Source organism: Trichechus manatus, unplaced genomic scaffold, assembly GCF_000243295.1.
Source record: "Trichechus manatus latirostris isolate Lorelei unplaced genomic scaffold, TriManLat1.0 scaffold00113, whole genome shotgun sequence".
Classification (NCBI taxonomy): Eukaryota; Metazoa; Chordata; class Mammalia; order Sirenia; family Trichechidae; genus Trichechus; species Trichechus manatus.
In genome coordinates, this window is record NW_004444049.1 from 8296303 (window position 1) to 8314851 (window position 18549).

At 44.9% G+C, this 18549-nt stretch overlaps 2 protein-coding genes and 1 long non-coding RNA gene across 3 annotated transcripts; 1 reads left to right on the forward strand and 2 right to left on the reverse strand.

Annotated features, from left to right (window-relative positions):
• The first annotated feature begins 274 nt into the window (after window positions 1-274).
• Window positions 275-2339, forward strand: ZBTB3 (zinc finger and BTB domain containing 3). The gene is made up of 2 exons (XM_004383937.2): window positions 275-381; window positions 738-2339. The coding sequence occupies exon 2, from the start codon at window positions 778-780 to the stop codon at window positions 2332-2334; it is 1557 nt and encodes a 518-aa protein (XP_004383994.1). The 5' UTR covers window positions 275-381; window positions 738-777; the 3' UTR covers window positions 2335-2339.
• A 16-nt stretch (window positions 2340-2355) lies between these two features.
• Window positions 2356-7167, reverse strand: LOC111821882 (uncharacterized). Its single transcript, XR_002825227.1, has 3 exons — window positions 6238-7167; window positions 4915-5090; window positions 2356-2704 (listed from the first exon to the last, which is right to left on the reverse strand). It is a non-coding gene; the product is annotated as an uncharacterized LOC111821882 (long non-coding RNA).
• Window positions 7168-10019: 2852 nt separating this feature from the next.
• On the reverse strand, window positions 10020-17628 carry TTC9C (tetratricopeptide repeat domain 9C). The gene is made up of 3 exons (XM_004383833.2): window positions 17253-17628; window positions 12909-13091; window positions 10020-10340 (listed from the first exon to the last, which is right to left on the reverse strand). Exons 1-3 carry the CDS (start codon window positions 17488-17490, stop codon window positions 10246-10248), a joined length of 516 nt encoding a protein of 171 aa, XP_004383890.1. The 5' UTR covers window positions 17491-17628; the 3' UTR covers window positions 10020-10245.
• Window positions 17629-18549: the final 921 nt, after the last annotated feature.

The window sequence follows — 18549 nt, forward strand, 5'->3', positions numbered from 1 at the left end:
CGTCCCCGCCCTCCTGCGGCCTCAGGTAGATGGAGAAACACTCAGCCAATCCAGGGGGGCTCTGAGGCAAAGAAGGCAGGACGAGGAGGAAAAGTTTAGGACAGGAGCACTAACCAATCGGACGCCTAGCCTCCTGAGCGATGGCCGCGAACACCCACTTGGAGACTCTGGTCAGCGAGGGGGCGGGTTAGTAGACGGTGGACCAATCCGTGACGGGGGAAGGCAAGTTTGAGCCAATTGAAACTGAGGAGATGGGAGGGGGCGGAGTTCGCACGGTGCGTGCGTGGTGGTGGGCGACGGATCAGCTTTCTCTGCTAGTTCCCTCCTTAGCACTCCTTAGCCCCTGGAATGCGACAGGGAGAGGCTCAGGGAGTTCAACAGGTTGGGCGTAGAGGCATCCCCGGAAGAGGCGTGGGAGCGAAAGAGGCTCCAAGTTGGAGAAGCCGTTGGAACCTACCGGGTGGGCAACGAGGAAGCGGAGGCTGGTCAGGGGAGGAACTTCCGGGGCGGGGCTTTTTGGACGGGGGCGGGGCGTGCTACTAAGGTTAGGCTGGGGGCGGAGCTAATAGGAGACCACTGGGTGTGACCTAGGAGAAAGAAGGGTAGTAACTTAAGCGACCGTCTTGGGGACAGGAAGATGTTGCCAGAGGCCTTGAGGTGGCATGTGATAGTTAAGAGCTGACGTTTAAGGTTGCCGGGGGGGTTGCCTGGTCTAACCCACTATCCTCTCTTCCCAGGTGGGGACCTTTCTAGGGCCTCTTCCCTTCGCGGGATGCTATGGAGTTCCCAGAGCACAGTCAACAGCTGCTCCAGAGCCTCCGGGAGCAGCGTTCCCAGGGTTTCCTTTGTGACTGCACTGTGATGGTGGGTAGCACCCAGTTCTTGGCCCATCGGGCCGTACTGGCCTCCTGCAGCCCCTTCTTCCAGCTTTTCTACAAGGAGCGGGAACTGGAAAAGAGGGACCTGGTGTGCATTCACAATGAGATTGTCACGGCACCAGCCTTTGGGCTCCTTCTGGACTTTATGTATGCAGGCCAGCTGGCTCTGTGGGGGGATACCCCTGTGGAGGATGTGCTGGCAGCTGCCAGCTACTTGCACATGAATGACATTGTCAAGGTGTGTAAGTGGCGCCTGCAGGCCCGAGCCCTGGCAGAGGCAGACAGTACCAAGAAGGAGGAGGAGACCAGCTCACAACCCCCTAGTTTCGAGTTTTTGTCCAGCACCTCCCACGGCCTCCAGCCTTCGTTGGCATCTGCTGAGACATCGGGTAACTGGGGAAAAGGGGACTGGAAAGACCCTGCTGCTCCCTCACCTACTGTCCGTCCTCCAGATGAGCCACCAGTGTCCGGTGGGGCTGACACTACACAGCCTGGCATGGAAGTTGACTCACCACAACTCCGGGCACCTCCCCCGCCAGTGGCTGATGTCACTCTTGCCAGCCCCAGTAGCTCCACAGAGATCATTCCTGCCAACTACTTCTCTTCTGGCCTCTCAACAGTTTCAGCAGAGCCCTTGGCTCCCCTTGATGTGGGTCCTGAGAGTCTTAGGGTGGTGGAACCCAGGGGTACTGGAGGACCACTGCAAGGCTTCTATCCCCCCGCTTCAGCTCCAGCCCCAGTCCCAGCCCCAGATCCATCCCAGCCTCCAGGCCCAGCTGAAGCTGAGTTGGTCCAGGTGAAAGTAGAAGCTATTGTGATTTCTGATGAGGAGCCAGATGTGTCAGATGAGCAGCCTCGAGGTCCTGGGGAACTGTTCCCACCAGGAGGAGCAATGTTTGGAGGACGGCCTCCCCAGCCAGAGGCTTTTGAGGAGTCAGGGGCAGCAGGACTGGAGGAGGTGGGGCCAAGTGACCAGTTCCTGCCCCCAGACCTTCACCTGCCCTACCATCTGCTGCCAGGTCCAGGGCAGTATCATCGGGGGCTGGTGATCTCGCCTTTGCCTGCCCCCCAAGCCCTGCATGAGCCACTTTACTTGCCTTCCAAGTATGAAGCAGCCCCAGGAAGCTTTGGCGTTTTTACGGAGGATGTTCCCACTTGCAAGACGTGTGGTAAGACCTTCTCATGCTCTTACACGCTGCGGCGACATGCCACAGTGCACACACGTGAGCGACCCTACGAGTGCCGCTACTGCCTGCGCAGGTACACGCAGTCAGGGGACCTCTACCGCCACATCCGCAAGGCCCACAACGAGGACCTGGCCAAGTGCAGCAAACCGGATCCAGAGGCTGGCCCCCTTCTTGGGGGGCAGCCCCTCCCCAACTCCCCAACAGCAGACAGACAGAGTAGTGGTGGTGGAGGGCCACCCAAAGATTTTGTACTTGGCCCCAAAAACTAACATCTGGGGAATCATGAGCTGATGCTGGGCCTGCTCTGGCCAATGTTTGAGGACAGCACAGACGGTTGGGGGCTCTCCTGCTGGGGGGACAGGATGGAGGTCCCTACGTTTTCTCTTTCTCTTTGCCCAGCCAGAGAACAGGACTTTATGGGGTAGAGCTTTTCTCTGCAGGGGCACTGGGAAGTCTTCTGAGGTGTATCCACATCTCCACATTCTGGACCATAAAGCTAACAGTGAAAATGGCTTTTTGAACTGGTGTTGGCTGGTTTCTTCCACAAGCCTGCATGCCTCCTGATTTCCTTCATTCCTCTCCTGCAGATCTTTCAGGAAGCTGACTTCTGTGCTTGGGGTGGAGATGGGGGTCAGGTTGCTTATGAGGAAAAAAGGGAGACAAGCAGAGGACAGTGAAGACTTAGGAAAAACACACAAACTAGGGAATCTTACACAATTCTGGTTTATTATCATAGTTAGTGTTTGTTGAGCTCCTTTGCTGGGCTGTGTTGGATATTTCATATACATTTCATTTACTCCTCAACAACTTTATGAGGTATTGCCCTACCCCCTACTTTTATTAAAAGACAAGGAAACTTGAGACTCATAAAAAGGAAAATTAACTTGTTTGTGGTCACTTAGAAGCAAGTCAGGATTTGAACCCTGGTTTGTGACTCAAACACCATGCATGCTATGCTGGTTTAAAACTTTGTTGACATTAGTTCACAGAGAACTGCAGGTTGTTCTCTTTTTTGTCCTTTTAGAGTGTTTGGCTTTGTTCTCTTTATCTGTTACCTGTGCTTTCCACAGAGAAAGACCTTTGATTGACTCTTCCAACAACAGATACTGTATTGATGACTTGAAATTTTTGCCTGTATGTTGGAGATGTGAAATGAGGTCTTTGAGGATGAGAAACTGAAAGGCAGAAAACACCCCTGGTGGTATATCTCTGGGAGGAGGTTGAGGGCCTGTGGTGGTAGGGAAATGATGGGCGCTACGGAAGAGTAAAGGAGCCCTGGTGGTACAGTGGTTAAGCACTCGGCTGCTAACTGAAAGGTCTGTAGTTCAAACCCACCAGCTGCCTCGTGGGAGAAAAGACCTGGTGATCTGCTCCCATAGAGATTGACAGCCTAGGAAACCCTGTGGAGCAGTTCTATTCTGTCCTATAGGGCGGCTGTGAGTCAGAATCAACCTGAAGACACACGATAACAACATGGAAGAGTAGAGGAGTCCCTCGGTGGTGCAAATGGTTAATGTGCTCAGCTGCTAACTAAAAGATTGGAGGTTCGAGTACACCCAGAGGTACTTCAGAAGAAAGGCCTGGTGATCTACTCCTGAAAAATCAGCCATTGAAAACTATGTGGAGCCCAGTACTACTCTGACGCACATGGGGTCAATCATGAGTTGGAGTCAACTCAATGGTAACTGGTTAGGAAGAGTAAGGTACAAAATCCCAGATGGATGGATCTTATAGTTCATCTAGTTCAACTCCCTCATTTTAAAAGTGTGATGGCCAGCAGCCTAGAGAGGTTATTGCTTATCTAAGCTCACACAGATGGTTACTGACAGTGGACATAGCTGTGACATGGGAGTTTGGGATGCTGATGTAGGATGGGAAAGAAAAGAGCTCCAGGAATATAAGAGAAGGGTCTGGCTCCAAGCCTGTGGTGAAGAGTGGTGCTCTAGGATCGAGTAGAGGGCTTCCTCCAAGCCCTTCTCTCCTTGGCACATAAGGAACTGAGTGCAAATAAGGCAGAAAGGAAAACAGAGGAAGGTGAAAATACAGGTAAATTTTCAGAATCCTTTTTCTTTTTTTGGATCTGTGTGCTATATTTGGAGCCGTGATGACCCAGTGGTTAGGAGTTCAGGCTGCTAACCAAAAGGTCAGCAGTTCGAATCCACCAGCTGCGTCCTGGAAATTATTGGGCAGTTCTGCTCTGTCCTGTAGGGTCACTATGAGTCAGAATTGACTCGACAGCAATAGGTTGGTTGGTTGGTTGATATGCTGTATTCAGTATTGTGAACTCTTAATAGCAAGCTACTATTTTTAAGTTACAGGAAGGAGGCAGCTGAGCAGCGAAGATTGGCCAAAGAAGACTCCTTAGCTGGGACGTTATAGAAAGCAAAAGATGACTCTAAACATGTTCACTGTTGAAAGCATGAATTCTATGCCTTTCACTTTCCATGTGTCAGAATAACTTTCTGACTTATCTTTCAGATGGCTTCTGGTTTTATGTATGCAAATATATTGCCTTAAATCCTTGGTGAAACAAGGCAAGATAGAAATAAATACAGTAAGAGCTATTCTAGCTAAGTAGAACACCTCTTCCAAACTCTTCCCTGGAGTAAAGATCAAATCAAAATGCCCATAGGCATCAGTTGCTTTCAAAAGGGTGAATTTTTTGATATGTGAATTATAACTCAAAAAAAAAAAAAAAGAATTGGTTGCCTTAGAACATCAGTTCCTAAAAGCAAGGCATAGTTAAGTATCTGTGTATGTAGCATATATAATTTCTCTGCAGCATCTACACAGTGTGGGGAACACAGTAACCAGTTATTGGTTAGGTCATGGCCACATGCAATACTTACCTAAAGGGGCACTGTTTCTTGGTGAGATTCCTCAGAAAAGCAAGCATTCGCTTTCAGATCCCAGCATGAGCTGCCCTCTTTGTTGGAAGTGGTACTCAGGAATTTACATGATTATTAAGGCAGTAATTAAATAATCAGCACAATTAAGGACACAGGGACCTCAGTTTCTCTCTCTGCTGAAAGATAGAACAGTTTATGCCAGTTAGTAGAGGTGTGATCAATAGTTTCCACTGCTCCTGCTGGTCCCATCTGTGGTTCCTGAAGTCAGGAACCACAGGCTTTTAAGGGTCCGCTAATCTAACCTCCAGTCAGCAATGGACTCTCCTTTTGCCAATGGTTATCAAACTTCTGCTTGAAAAAGAAATCGGTACCCCGAAAAGAAACCTATTTCCTTGTTGAACAGCCCTAATTGTTAAATGGGGTCGCCGTGGGTTGGAATCAACTCCATGGCAACTGGATTTTTATACTGACACCAAATCTGCCTTCATTTATGGGGAGATGGGCCAGGCCCCAGCCTCGTAAGAGTTTCACTCTGAAAATTTGCTTGTTAGCTATAACCTGACTTAGTTTTCAGACAACCACCCTTTCTTCTCCAGCTTGAGAGATTTCTAGTTTAGAGTTTTGTTTCTTCTCTTAATTGGCTATTGGGTAAGCGTATGCCTTCACTTGGTGTCTAATGCTTCTTCATTGCCAGACACTTCAGCACTTCCCATTGGATTTTGATTTCAACTTTCTTCAAAGCCAGTGTTTCCAAAGATGGTTTACTTGGACATATACTAACACATTTTTATTGTGAAATATATTTTTATGTTTTTTGGTTTGGCAAGTGACAAAGTTCTCTAAAGTTCCCCTCACCATCTCATCAGTAAGCAATTTCAGTATGCATCTCTAAAAGGACTTAAAAAAAAAGACCAATTACCATCATCATACCCAACAAAATTGACCATAATTCTTATTCATACTTCCCTGATGGTCTCATAAAGTTTTGCTTTTTCAAATCAGAATCTGAACTAGAGTCATACATTTATTTTGTTCGTGTCTCTTAAGCCTCTTTTAGCCTATAGATTTCCCCTCCTTTTTTTTCCTTGCAATTTATTGGTTGGAAAAAACTGAGTTGTCTAATGGTTTCCCAGTCTGGATTTCACTAATGGCATCCCCAAGGCATCATTAAACATGTTCCTTTGTCCAAAGTTTCTTTTAAAAAAATCTGTATCTTTTAAATAAAATATTGACTAAATAGTAGTGCAGGTAGTATGTGGTTTTGGCAGAACTGTGAAGGTGGGTGTATGAGTTTGGGAAACACTGTTCTCAGCTGTCCCTTACGTGCCAAAGTATGATCCTTCACATCCATCTCAAATCCTTTCTCTTCATTCGAGACCTTCAGATTCTGTGGAAAACATTAAGGATTGGTAAGGCATGCAGATTCCTCCTCCACAAACTTCCACATAGAGATTTCCATCCCTGCGGCTGATCCTTCAGGTTGTGGCTTTGCCACATCTCCTCCAGACCGCATCAGAATGCCTGCCTTTGTCCACTTTCCTCTTCACTAACATATGCATTACGAGCTGGGCTTAGAAATCAAAACTGAAATGTAAGCCTGACCACTTGGCTCTCTTAGCAGTGCTAATAAAAGGATTAGTCTAATACATTTCTAAAATAAGTTTTTAAATATCAATTTTATTTTTTCTCCGGTGATGCATAAGATGATAGTTTACTGTAACATCAAGTCTATATATAAAACAAAAAGAAAATAAAGCAAAACTAGCCCAAAGCAAACAAAATATGCAACCATGATATTTTGTTCACAAACCTAGGTGTAAAAGAAACAAGAAGCTTGGAAAAGGAATACAGTAATTAGTTCTGTCCTTGGATTGCATAAGATTATTTGGAAGAGAGACTTTTTGTATAAGCTGATGGTTGTGTTCTTTAAGGGTGTAGGGAGGTACAAAGAGGGGTCTAGCTTATTGGGAGAGGGTGTTACTGGTAAAGTGAGAATTCATGTACATTTGGCAAGAGTAAGGTTGGTTTGTTTTTTTCCCCTCTATAATCTGTTCTGTGCTTATATGATGGCTAATAACACATGCTTACTACCTCCGCTCATAAAGGTAGAGGTGGTGCTATATGGTCTCACCTACTGTGGTCGTGTTGTTAGGTGCCGTTGAGTTGATTCCGACTCATAGTGACCCTATGTACAACAGAACGAAACACTGCCATGTTTGAGCCCATTGCTGCAGCCAACTGTGTCAGTCCATCTCGTTGAGGGTCTTCCTTTTTTTTAGTGACTATTTTACCAAGCATGATGTCCTTCTCCAGGGACTGATCCCTCCTGATAACATGTCCAAAGTATGTGAGATGATGTCTTGCCATCCTTGCTTCTAAGGAGCATTCTGGCTGTACTTCTTCTAAGACAGATTTGTTTGTTTTTCTGGCAGTCCATGGTATATTCGCCAACACCATAATTGAAAGGCATCGATTCTTCGGTCTTCCTCATAGTCCAGCTTTCACATGCATATGAGGCAATTGAAAACAACATAGCTTGGGTCAGGTGCACCTTAGTCCTTAAAGTGACATCTTTGCTTTTTAACGCTTTAAAGAGATCTTTTGCAGCAGATTTGCCCAATGCAATGTGTCATTTGATTTCTTGACTGCTGCTTCCATGGACGTTGATTGTGGATCCAAGTAAAATGAAATCCTTGACACCACAGTATGACAAACTGACATACACATAGTGGCCTACTGCATAGTACCCACACATTGTGGACATAATCCAGAGTAAACAGAATGACAGTGGAGCTCCAGTTGATGGAGACTTGTACTGAGCCATGACTGCACCAGACCTGCAACCTCGCCCAACATGGCATCCAGAGTTCCATTTGTGCTTAAAAGGCACTGAGGAAGGAAAGCCCTTCCTCATCGTTTCCCTCCTCTGTAAGGACCTGCAATCTTACAAAATATGGAGTGATAGGTAAAAAATAGATATATGATTCTATCCTGCTCTATGATGGCATTATTTCTGAAGACTTGGTGATCTGTTTTTCCCATATTTTTTAGAGAAATGAGCACCTATTAAGATATGCACCGATTAAAAATTTAAATGTTTACTTGGGTGGTGTTTGGCATGGTCTTAAATAATTTATAAGGATCAGCACAAAGCTGGTTCCTATGAGGCAGAGGTTAAAGATGTCCCCAAAGTCTAACTTCTCCAAATTGCTGTACCACTCCATCAACTAGTTCTCCCGTTTGGTGCAAAGAGCAGATATCCCTGTGGCTCAAGCCTCTTTTCTTACATCTTCAGGACTTGTGCCTTCTGCTGTCCTTATCACGGCCAAGAAATGTCCCAGTTGAGGGGCCTTTAGCCTACCATCCCTTTCTGACCTCTTCATCTTTGATAAAGCACTGACATCCCTTTCCTAATAAATAGACCCTCTGAGTTCTGTATGCACTTGACTCCTTCCTGGATGGTTGGCAAGGACAAAACGGAGGCAGAGGAAGGAGCTAAAGGGAAGGCATCTGGAGTAGACCCTTCTGCACATCTTTCATTTCCAACAAAGAGACTTGTTTTTATTTTCTGGGTCTGATTAGCTAGTTGCTGGGGAGGCTGAGGTGCTGGAGCATAGAGGGTACATTGGATGGTATCTTTTGTTACGAGTGAGAGGCAGTGCATAAGCTTGAAATCCTGATTCTGTCACTAAATAATTTATAAGGATCAGCACAAAGCTGGTTCCTGTGAGGTGGAGGTTAAAGATGTCCCAAATGTCCCACTTTTCCAAAGTGCTGTACCACTCCATCATCTCTAACATCAACTACTCCTCCTCCTCCTCAGTACTCTCCCTCCCATCTTTGGGTTCCGTAATTCGCTGCAACGTCTCACAGAACTCACTCACCACATCAAGGGAACGGCTCATGCAGTTATGGAAGCTGGCAAGTCCCAAATCTGTGGGTCAGGCAAAGGCTTCTCTCAGCCCAAGTGGCTGCAGGGGCTGACAAACCCAAACCAGCAGGTCAGACCACAAGCTGCTGGCTCACAAGCCTGTGGAAGCTTGTGAATCAGGTCAGATGATAGGCTGCCAGCCCACGGGGCTGTGGAAGCCGGCGAATCCCAGAATCAGCAGGTCAGACAGCAGGCCTCTGGCTCAAGTCCCATGAACCGTGGTCAGATGGTAAGAAATGGATGCAGGATCCGGATGCAGAGTTTGAGAGCCCCGCCAGGGCACTCACATATATATGCTGGATGCAGGCCACACCCAAGGGAAGGGTATAATTGGAGTAAGGGTGGGACTTGAGTCACGCCCTCCTACAAGGCTATGACTCAAGAAAAACCACATGCCAATCCTGCCTCATTAACATGTAAAGGTTAGGATTTACAACACATAAAATGGAGGACAGCCATACAATATTGGGAATCATGGCCTAGCCCAGCTGACACAACCCCAACCATCACAGGTTCCATATACCTTATTTGCACAGTCCCACTCAATCATTGTGTGTGAGTCACAAAGACCATGGCTAGAAGGGCCATATTAAGTAATTCATTACAACGCTGGTCTGAAGGGTTTATTAAATACTTAGATGCTTGACTCCTGAGGTTTTAAGATAGTATAGTTTAATGGAAAAATAAATAAGTATATATTTATGATCTGAGAACGAGCAATAGCAAAAACTAGTAATTACCAAGAGAAACAACAGGGAACAGGTATTTTTCTAGGGGAAAAAGAATCTCAATGTGTGTGGATATTAAGGAGAATAAGGAATTAATTTAACCAACAATGGTTAAATTATATTCACGGATTTTAATACATCTGGGCCCAATTTATAAATTTTTGGTTTCACAAAAAAATGTATTTCTCCCAGTTTGTGGCTTGTGTAACTCTGGCTTTAGGCATCTGAGGAAACGAAGCAAGAAATGGCTTTCTGCCTGTCCTTACTATTCCATCCTCTGCTACGCTTCTCCTCTGTACGTACCCTTAACAACATCTATCAATAAAATCTAGGCCACGGGTATGACTAATTCTGTCCATAGCTGATGAACATTTTCTGATAAACGTTCTGGTAAAAACATTCACAAAGGTAACGTTCAGTGAAAACGTTTCCCAAGGTAAAACCCCCAAGAATAACATGTATTGAAAGCTATACAAATACACAGATGGAGAGACAAAAAAAATGACACGGACCGTGTAAATAGTAAAAAGTTCGTGCAGAACTGGAAACAGAACAGAAATCCATGTGGGTCAGAGGTATGGGGTTAGCTTCTCTTGCTGAGGCTCAGGTTTCCCCTTGATGGATCTTTAATGGTCCATCCAAGTTCAAGTGGAGGAGCATCTTTCTTCTTCGTTAGCCAAACATGCCCAGGTAGAGCTGCTTCTCTTTCCGATGATAGCTCTTGAGTTCTGACTGTGTCATCTGGAGGTACCGCTGGACGTTGGCATCTTGAAAGAGGATGGAGAAGAAATTAGAGACAGACCATAATTGCATCTTGAGGAAGGAAAGGATTGTTATCACACTCCCATTTTTTCCTGTTTCTCTAAGATTTCAATATATCATAACTATTCTCTGCAGCCCGGGTGGCGCAGTGGTTAAGAGCCTGGCTGCTAACCAAAAGGTCAGCAATTCGAATCCACCAGCCACTCCTTGGAAACTGTGTGGGGCAGTTCTACCCTGTCCTATAGGGTCACTATGAGTTGGAATCGACTCAATGTCAGTGGGTCTGTGCAGCAGTAAATCTCATTAATTAACACCACTGAATTTTTAAAATCTTTCGACAAGAGTTAGGCTGGTTGCTATTTTATAATGAAAGGAATATTTGAAGAAAAAGCTATTATAGTAGAGTCTCTAAAGATACTATCCATGTGGATAGTATCCATCTAAGTATTTGAAGGTAATAAACATGAATGAATAATTCATGTTTTATATTTTTATTAATTAATAGTGGCTTTCTCCATTCATTTAAATTAGTGAGATTTTACTGCACTGCTTGTGTGTTTGGGGTCCGTCTGCTTCTAGCATTTAGTAGCTGCTCTAAGCTAGAATGCAAAGAGGGAGACAATTTTTAGTGTTGAGTCAAGCAACGCAGAAATGAGTCTGTCAACTGCTTTACAATATCTTTTTGCCTTGGAAACAAAGTACTAAGTCTCAAATTCTTTCTCAGTAAGCCTGCCTTTTTCTACGTCATACCTGGGGTTAGCTGAGCTAAAGGATAAACAGGTGAAGCAAAAGCCAGACCCCAGCTAGAAAGCTAGCAGAATGAGGATTATCAAGTTTATTCACTGGGACCCTATGGTGCAATGGATCACTTTTATATGGTCTTTGTTGCTGCGGTCTTGTAACTCCCACCAAATGTTGGGTGGGACTATGCAAATAAGGTGCTTGTGGCCCACCAAGGGGATCGGACAGCTTGCTAATAATGCAAATAAGGTACATGGCATCCTTGTGAGGGTGGGACCCTAACGAGGGGATTGATCAGTTTTGTCATCCCATCAGGCTTAAAATAAAGGCAAGCCCAGATTGGGGGCAGTGGGGGGGTGGGGGCAGACCTCACTACCACAAAGAAAGGAGAGCTAGGACTGAAGCACATCCTTTGGACCTGGGATCCCTGCACTGAGAACCTCCTAGACCCAGGAGACAAATAGACAGAGCTGTAACACCAAAGAACGTAAAAAGCAGTGGCAGAGAAATGGTGGCAGCAGAGCCAGGAAATGGTGCAGTGGGCTTCCTGGCCTACAGAGCGAGAAAGCTGAGCGCCTTTGGGCAAGAGGCTTGCTGGTGGAGTGGGATGCCTCTGGGCACTCGTCAGCAGAGCTAGGCTTGCTGACCCATGGAGCTAGAGAGCTGAGCGCCTTTGGGCCGAGGCTTACTGGTGGAGTGGGGTACCTCTGGCTACTTATTTGTGGAGCTAAAGAACTTTATAACACTTTCCTGAGCAGGGAAGATGCTGGGCCAGCCCAAGGAGCTAAGGCAGGGGTTGGTGAGGCCGAGAGGCCGAGAGCCAGGGAGAGGCCTGCCTGTGAGTGCCGCCTAGAAGCTGTTCTGACCGAAGAACTGTATCCTGAGTCGTTCCTGATCCTGAATTGTAACCTGTTACTTCCCTAATAAACCCCATAATCATGAGTATTGTCTATGAGTTCTGTGTGGCCACTGCAACAAATTACTGAACCCAGCAGAGAAGTAGAGTGCTGTGGGAGGAACAGTTGGTGTCTGAATTGATAAAAAGGTTGCAGAGAGGAGGTCTGTCTGACCTCTGCCTCACAGGAATCAGCCTTGGGCTGTTGACACTGATAATGATTCTCCTCCCGCCTTGTGAAGTTAGACAAGGAGATCTGATATCCCCACACCATTCTTATAGGCCCAGATCCTATTCCAGTCACCTTCCTAAAAGCTAGGAACTGAACCCTGAAAAACAGCCCTTTAACATCCGTTTCAGTAAGTGAGAGAAATTATATATATATATATATACACACACACATAAATAAACCAAAAACCCAACCAGCTGCCGTCAAGTTGACACCGACTCATGGCGACCCCATATGTGCCAGAGCAGAACTGTGCTCCACAGGATTTTCAGTGGCTGATTTTTCAGTAGATCAACCAGACCTTTTTTTCAAGGTTCCTCTGGGTGAACGCAAACCTCCAACCTTTTGGTTAGCAGCTGACCATGTTAACTGTTTGTACCACCCAGGGACTCCATATATATGTATATATACATATATATATATATACATAAACATATATACATATATATATACACACACACACACGCACACAGACATATATATCCATGTGTGTATAAACACACACATTAAGCATAAACATTTCTGGAGAACAGATACACTGTACCTCTTTTTATCCTTTTTGAATTTTGAACGCTGTGAACCTACTACCTGTTCAAAAAATTCAACACATTGAAAAAAGTAAAATAAAATAAAACCCTTTTTTCCACAGATACACCTTAGCAGCACAATTTTATGTGTCCCCACCATTTCAATCCCCCTTCCTCTCACCTTTTGGCTGCCTATTGACGGCAGCCAGGAGGTAGTGCCGAGCTCGGTCATAGTCCTGCAGATGGAAAAAGGCCACTCCGGCCCGGTACAATGCCTTGGCATTATCAGGCTGTCGTTCCAGAACTTTCTGACTGTATTCCTTTACTCGCTCATAGTTTACTGGCTCCATCTGAAGAAGGCAGGCTAATGGGGCCAAATGAAAGGAGAAAAGGAGGAGGGCCTTATTATAGTAAATTCCACTGACCAGCTGAATGCAGGACCAAACATTGTATGATACCAATACCATTCACTCATTCAACAAATATTTAAGTGTCTACCACATGCCAGACACTCTTCCAAGCACTGGGGATACAGCACTGAATAAAAAGTTTTTCATACCTTACAATCTACTTCAATATCTACTGAATGCCTACTAGGTGCCTAGTGTTGGGTTAGGCCCAGCTGTGAAACTGATAAGAACACACTTTCAAATCTATTTTAAACTCTCTTTCATTGTGTCTCTTCCACCCAAGGCTCTCTGGCCTGAATCCCCCATTTCACCACAGTTCTTATACAATAGCTTTGATATCAACAATAGCTGCAATTAATTGTGTAAGTAAATAGCAAGCACTGTGCTTTGTGCTTGATAAACACTATTGTTTAATCTCATCAATCCTTTGAAATAGGCAAGTGTTACTATCTCTGTTTAATGGATGAAGAAATCAAGGCTCAGACAGGTAAAGTCACTTGTCCAAGATCTCACCACTTGTAGGTGGAGGGAGTATGAAATTTGAACCAAGGACTCTGTAACTCCAAAATCACCATCATTCCTGATGACGATACATTGTTTCACTGTTCCCTTGGATGATTTCTTGGGCCTTTAAAATACAAATCTGTTCAGGAGGCCATGTTCAGGTCAATGTTCTTCTGCCTTTCTAAGAGAAAGGAAATGCATTCCCAATATCACAACTGTGGGAATTAAGCATACTACTATTAAGTTATACAAGAAATACAAGCAGAACGTCCCTTAGAAGTGAGGATGGAGAGACTCTGGCTTGCTTAGTTTGGACATGTCATCAGGAAAGACCAATTGCTAGAAAAGGACATAATGTTTGGTAAAGTAGACGGCGAGCAAAAATGAGGGAAACCCTCAGTGAGATGGACCAACCAAATAGTCACAACAATGGACACAAATATAACAGTGATCATGAAGAATGGCACAGAACCAGGCAACTTTCATTCTGTTATACATAAGGTCACCATGAGTCAGAGCTGACTCAGGGCAACTAACAACAGCAGCTGAGAAATCCAAGAAGCAGGGTAGATGAGGACATTAAAGTGCCTGGGCTATGTATGCATCTCTTCTACAACATCCCCACCAAGTGGTCATATGGCTTATACTTAGATAGTCCTCCAAACCAAAGCCTCTTGCCATCGAGTCAATTCCAACTCATACCAACCCTATAGGGTTTTCAAGGCTGCAATCTTTACGGAAGCAGACTGCCACACCTTTCTTACGCAGAGCAACTGGTGGGTTCAAACTGCCGACCTTTTGGTTAATAGCCTAGCGCTTAACCACTGCGCCACCAGGGCTCCTTAGTTTTCCAGTGGTCAAGTAATTCATCCTCCTAGCTTTATTCATTTGACAACTAGTTATTCAGTACAGACTATGTCCCAGGCACTGAGCTAGGAGCAGGGAATAAGAGGAACAAGACAGGCATCTTGCTGATTAAACAGGGAAGAATACACATTAAACGACTAATTTTGAAAAGTGCTTCTACCAAGCACCCCAAGCAGAGGCTCCATAGATCAAGTCCACTTGGAGAGTTAAGATATTTTCAAGGAACCATCTAGAAAACATCTCACTTCCTTGATTTCTGGTCAATTCCCCACTAGAGAGTCTATTCTCTAATAATGTACATTATTCTGCAATAGGAACTGAAGCTCTGGATTTAAGACTGCTCAGGTTTAATTTTAGTTCCACCACTTACAAGCTGTATGACTGTTTCTTTAGATGTACTTCAAAGGACTGTTGTGACACTTAAACAGGTTCATATGTTGTCTTAGTCATCTAGTGCTGCTGTAACAGAAATACCACAAGTGGATGGCTTCAACAAAGAGAAATTTATTCTCTCACAGTCTAGTAGGCTACAAGTCCAAATTCAGGGCATCGGCTCAGGGGAGGGCTTTCTCTGGTCAGCTCTGGAGGAAGGTCCTTGTTATCAATCATCCCCTGGTCTAGGAGCTTCTCTATGCAGGAACCTCAGGTCCAAAGGACCTCTGCTTCTGGCACTGCTTTCTAGATGGTATGAGGTCCCCCTGTCTCTCTGCTCGCTTCTCTCTTTTATATCTCGAAAGAGATTGGCTTAAGCCACTATCTAATCTTGTAGATTTTATCAGTACAACTGCCACTAATCCATCTCATTACATCATAGTGATAGGATTTACAACACCTAGGAAAATCATATCAGATGACAACATGGTGGATAATTACACAATACTGGGAATCATGGCCGAGCCAAACTGATGCACATATTTTTGGGGGACACAATTCAATCCATGACATATGTGTAGTGTTTAAACAGTGTCTGCCATGGCATTTCATAAACGTCACCTCAATGAGCCCTACCTTACCACCCACTTTAAAGGTGAACACCTCCTAACTAGTAAAAAATGTCTGCCTTGAGCATTATGCTATCTATATGGGATCAAACTGATAACAGCAACTTCAAAGATCTCACAGGAACCTCAGGAGGCAGTGAATTTGTGTTAAGAGGGGGGAGGAACAATTCAGAAAAGGAGGGTGAGAACGGTTACACAACTTGAAGAACGTAATCAATGTCTCTAAGTGTTACATGTAGAAACTGCTGAATTGTTATGTTTTACTGTGTATATCCTCAACAACAAAATAAATAAAATTATGTATATACATATATATGTATAAAATAATAAAATCGTAGCTGGCACATAAAACAAAGCAAACAAAAAAAAAGTGAACACCCTCATGCCTGAGGCACTCATTAGCCTCCTTTTCTGCTGTTTTCTTTTTCACAGTACTTATCACTATTTGGAGCCCTGGTGGCGCAGTAGTTAAGAGCACTGACGCTAACCGAAAGGTCAGCAGTTTGAATCCACCAGCCACTCCTTGGAAACACTATGGGGCAGTTCTATTCTGTCCTATAAGGTCACTATGAGTTGGAATCAACTCCACGGAATGTTTTTTTTTTTAAAAAAAATCACCATTTAATATATTACTTATGTTACTTCTCTTGTTTATTGCCCATCCGTCTCTCTTACTGGAATATATATTCAAGATCCACGAGCATAGGAATCCTTATCTGTTTTACTATATTGTATTTTCAACTCCTAACAGTTGTTGAATTGAAACATTGGCAATTACAAGTACTATTACTGTTATTTGAATATAAGAGTGGCGTGCTCCTAGTGGACAGACACTGTTAAAAAAAACTAGGTTTTCACAAAACCGTAGCTAATGAGTATTGGATTAAGAAAAAAAAATCTTTTTGTATGAGAGACTAACTTGAATTGTAAACTTTCACTTAAAGTACAATTTTTTAAAAAATCACTTTTTAAACAACCATTGTTGTTGTTGCTAGTTGCTGTGGAAAGAACCATTAAGAAGTGTGAAAACTACTTCTAATCATTTCTATGACCCCAACATGGACCGTTAGAATGTTTTTAATCTACGGCAAAATAATTTCATTAGTTCTACGGTTAATCTACCTGCCATAGTACTGGCCTAAAAATTTTCCTTCTTTTAGCAGAATAATCCCAGTGATACTAAATACTGGCATCCACCTCTTAAGCCTAGGCCATCTGGAGATGGAAGATACTAGTTATTCAAGTTACCATCTAGCGGATTTTTAAGGAGGGAAATGAGGAAAAGCTATCCAAAACATCAAATACGGATGGCTTACCTCACCAGCTGAAGCAGTGGCTTCTTTCCCATGTATTAAATTTCCCTTAAAGAAACAATACCCTAACCATAAGTTCAGGATTTCCTCTATAGTGTGCAAAATTCCCGAAAGCATTGCTACTCAAAGTACAGCTCCCATCACCTGGGAGCTTGGTAGAAATGGAAATTTATAGGCCCTGTCAAAAGCACTAAATCGGAATCTCTGAGGGTGGGTCTCCAGAAGTTGTGTTTTAACAACTCTAGGTGAAGTTTGAGAAGTACCGCTCTATATAAACTCAATTAGAACCCCATGGATTGGAAATATATTCCAACTCATGCCAGGATAACTGGATGACAGTAGAACAGCACGTCAATGTTTTTTCCAATGTTCACAGATTTTCTTGTGCTAGTCTTGATACTCTCCACCCACCCTTCAGCCCTGTTCTTACCAGCTAGATTGTTGTAGCAGTCTCTCTGCGTGGTGTGCAGCACGTTTTCTTGCTCAGGTGTGAGAGCTGGGCCCTGAGGTCCTAGATTTGGTATCGGGGACGGCAGATCTGGGTCCAGACCCCGCAGCTGTAGCAGAGCTCGATGGTATCTACTCACTGCATCTCGGTACTTCCCTTCCCGGTACCGCTGGTTCCCTTCCTCCTTGTACAGCTGAGCCTCCTGCAGGCGCTTCTCCATAACTCTCTGTCGCCTAGTACTCTTGCGGAATGGGGAACTGAAAGAGCAACTGAAGCTGGGAGGATTGGAGCAAAATAATTGATCCTCGTAGCCAATTTAAGAAGGCAGGAAATGACCCTTCTCCGGGAGGCCGCCCCGGTAAGTGAGCTTTGCTTGTTTCTACCACAGCCCCTTCCTCTCCTCTCTACAATATTTTTCAATCTCCAGAAATGTAGGAACTAATTAGGAAAAGGATGTGAGAATAGAAAAGCTAAAGATTAAATGAATCATAAAGGGGCGATTCCGTTGTGAAGAGGTTCCTGAAAAAGCAAAGGCCCTAAAGAATTGTCGCACGCGTGCCTAGGCCGGCTGAATTTGCTTTCTCCTTTCTTTTGGACACACCCCCTGACCCGGAAGTGGAAGCAAGTAGGCTGGGCCGACTCTTACAAGAAATCTAGAGGGTTGGCCTCCATCCTAGCCCTTTATTTACACTTCTTCAGCAAGCATCTGTTGATGTCTGGTAGCGCAGTGGTTAACAGCTTTGCTGCTAACCGACAGGTCGAATCCACCACCCGCTCCTTGGAAACCCTATGGGGCAGTCCTACTCTGTCCGATAGGGTCGCTTTGACTCGGCATCGACTCCACGGCAACGGGTTTGGTTTTTCGGTTTTGGTGCTATGAGCTGCGGAACCGATGTGAATGACGCCCGTGCACCCTAACCCACAGCTCGCGACTAAGGCCGCCATATAAGCATGTCAGTTGCAAGTCCACCAAGCCCAGCCGCCAGTTCCTCGCCCTCTGCAAATGCGTAAGCCTGGAAGTCTACTGAACTGAGGTTTACGAGCGGAAGCACAGAGACGAAAAGGGCAAGTCTCCCGACAGTTTAGTATCTAAAGGGTCGCGCGCATTGCGTCTCGGCGCCCAATCAGAAGCCCCGGAAAAATAACCCGCAGAAACGACCCCGCCTCACCACGCTCCCAGGGGGACAAACCTGGGGGGGGGGGGGGAATCCCCTGACACCTCAGCCAATTGGAAAAATCCGAACGATCACAGAGGGCCAATCAGAGCTGCAGAAAGCTA

Bases quoted from the DNA above. Each gene is read 5' to 3' on its own strand.
- TTC9C (XM_004383833.2), bottom strand. From the start codon at position 17,490: ATGGAGAAGCGCCTGCAGGAGGCTCAGCTGTACAAGGAGGAAGGGAAC. The intron at 13,092-17,252 runs GTAAGAACAGGG...TGGCCCCATTAG, and splicing joins CTGCTACAACAATCTAGCTG to CCTGCCTTCTTCAGATGGAG. The intron at 10,341-12,908 runs GTGAGAGGAAGG...TCCTCTTTCAAG, and splicing joins CGTCAATAGGCAGCCAAAAG to ATGCCAACGTCCAGCGGTAC.
- ZBTB3 (XM_004383937.2), top strand. From the start codon at position 778: ATGGAGTTCCCAGAGCACAGTCAACAGCTGCTCCAGAGCCTCCGGGAG.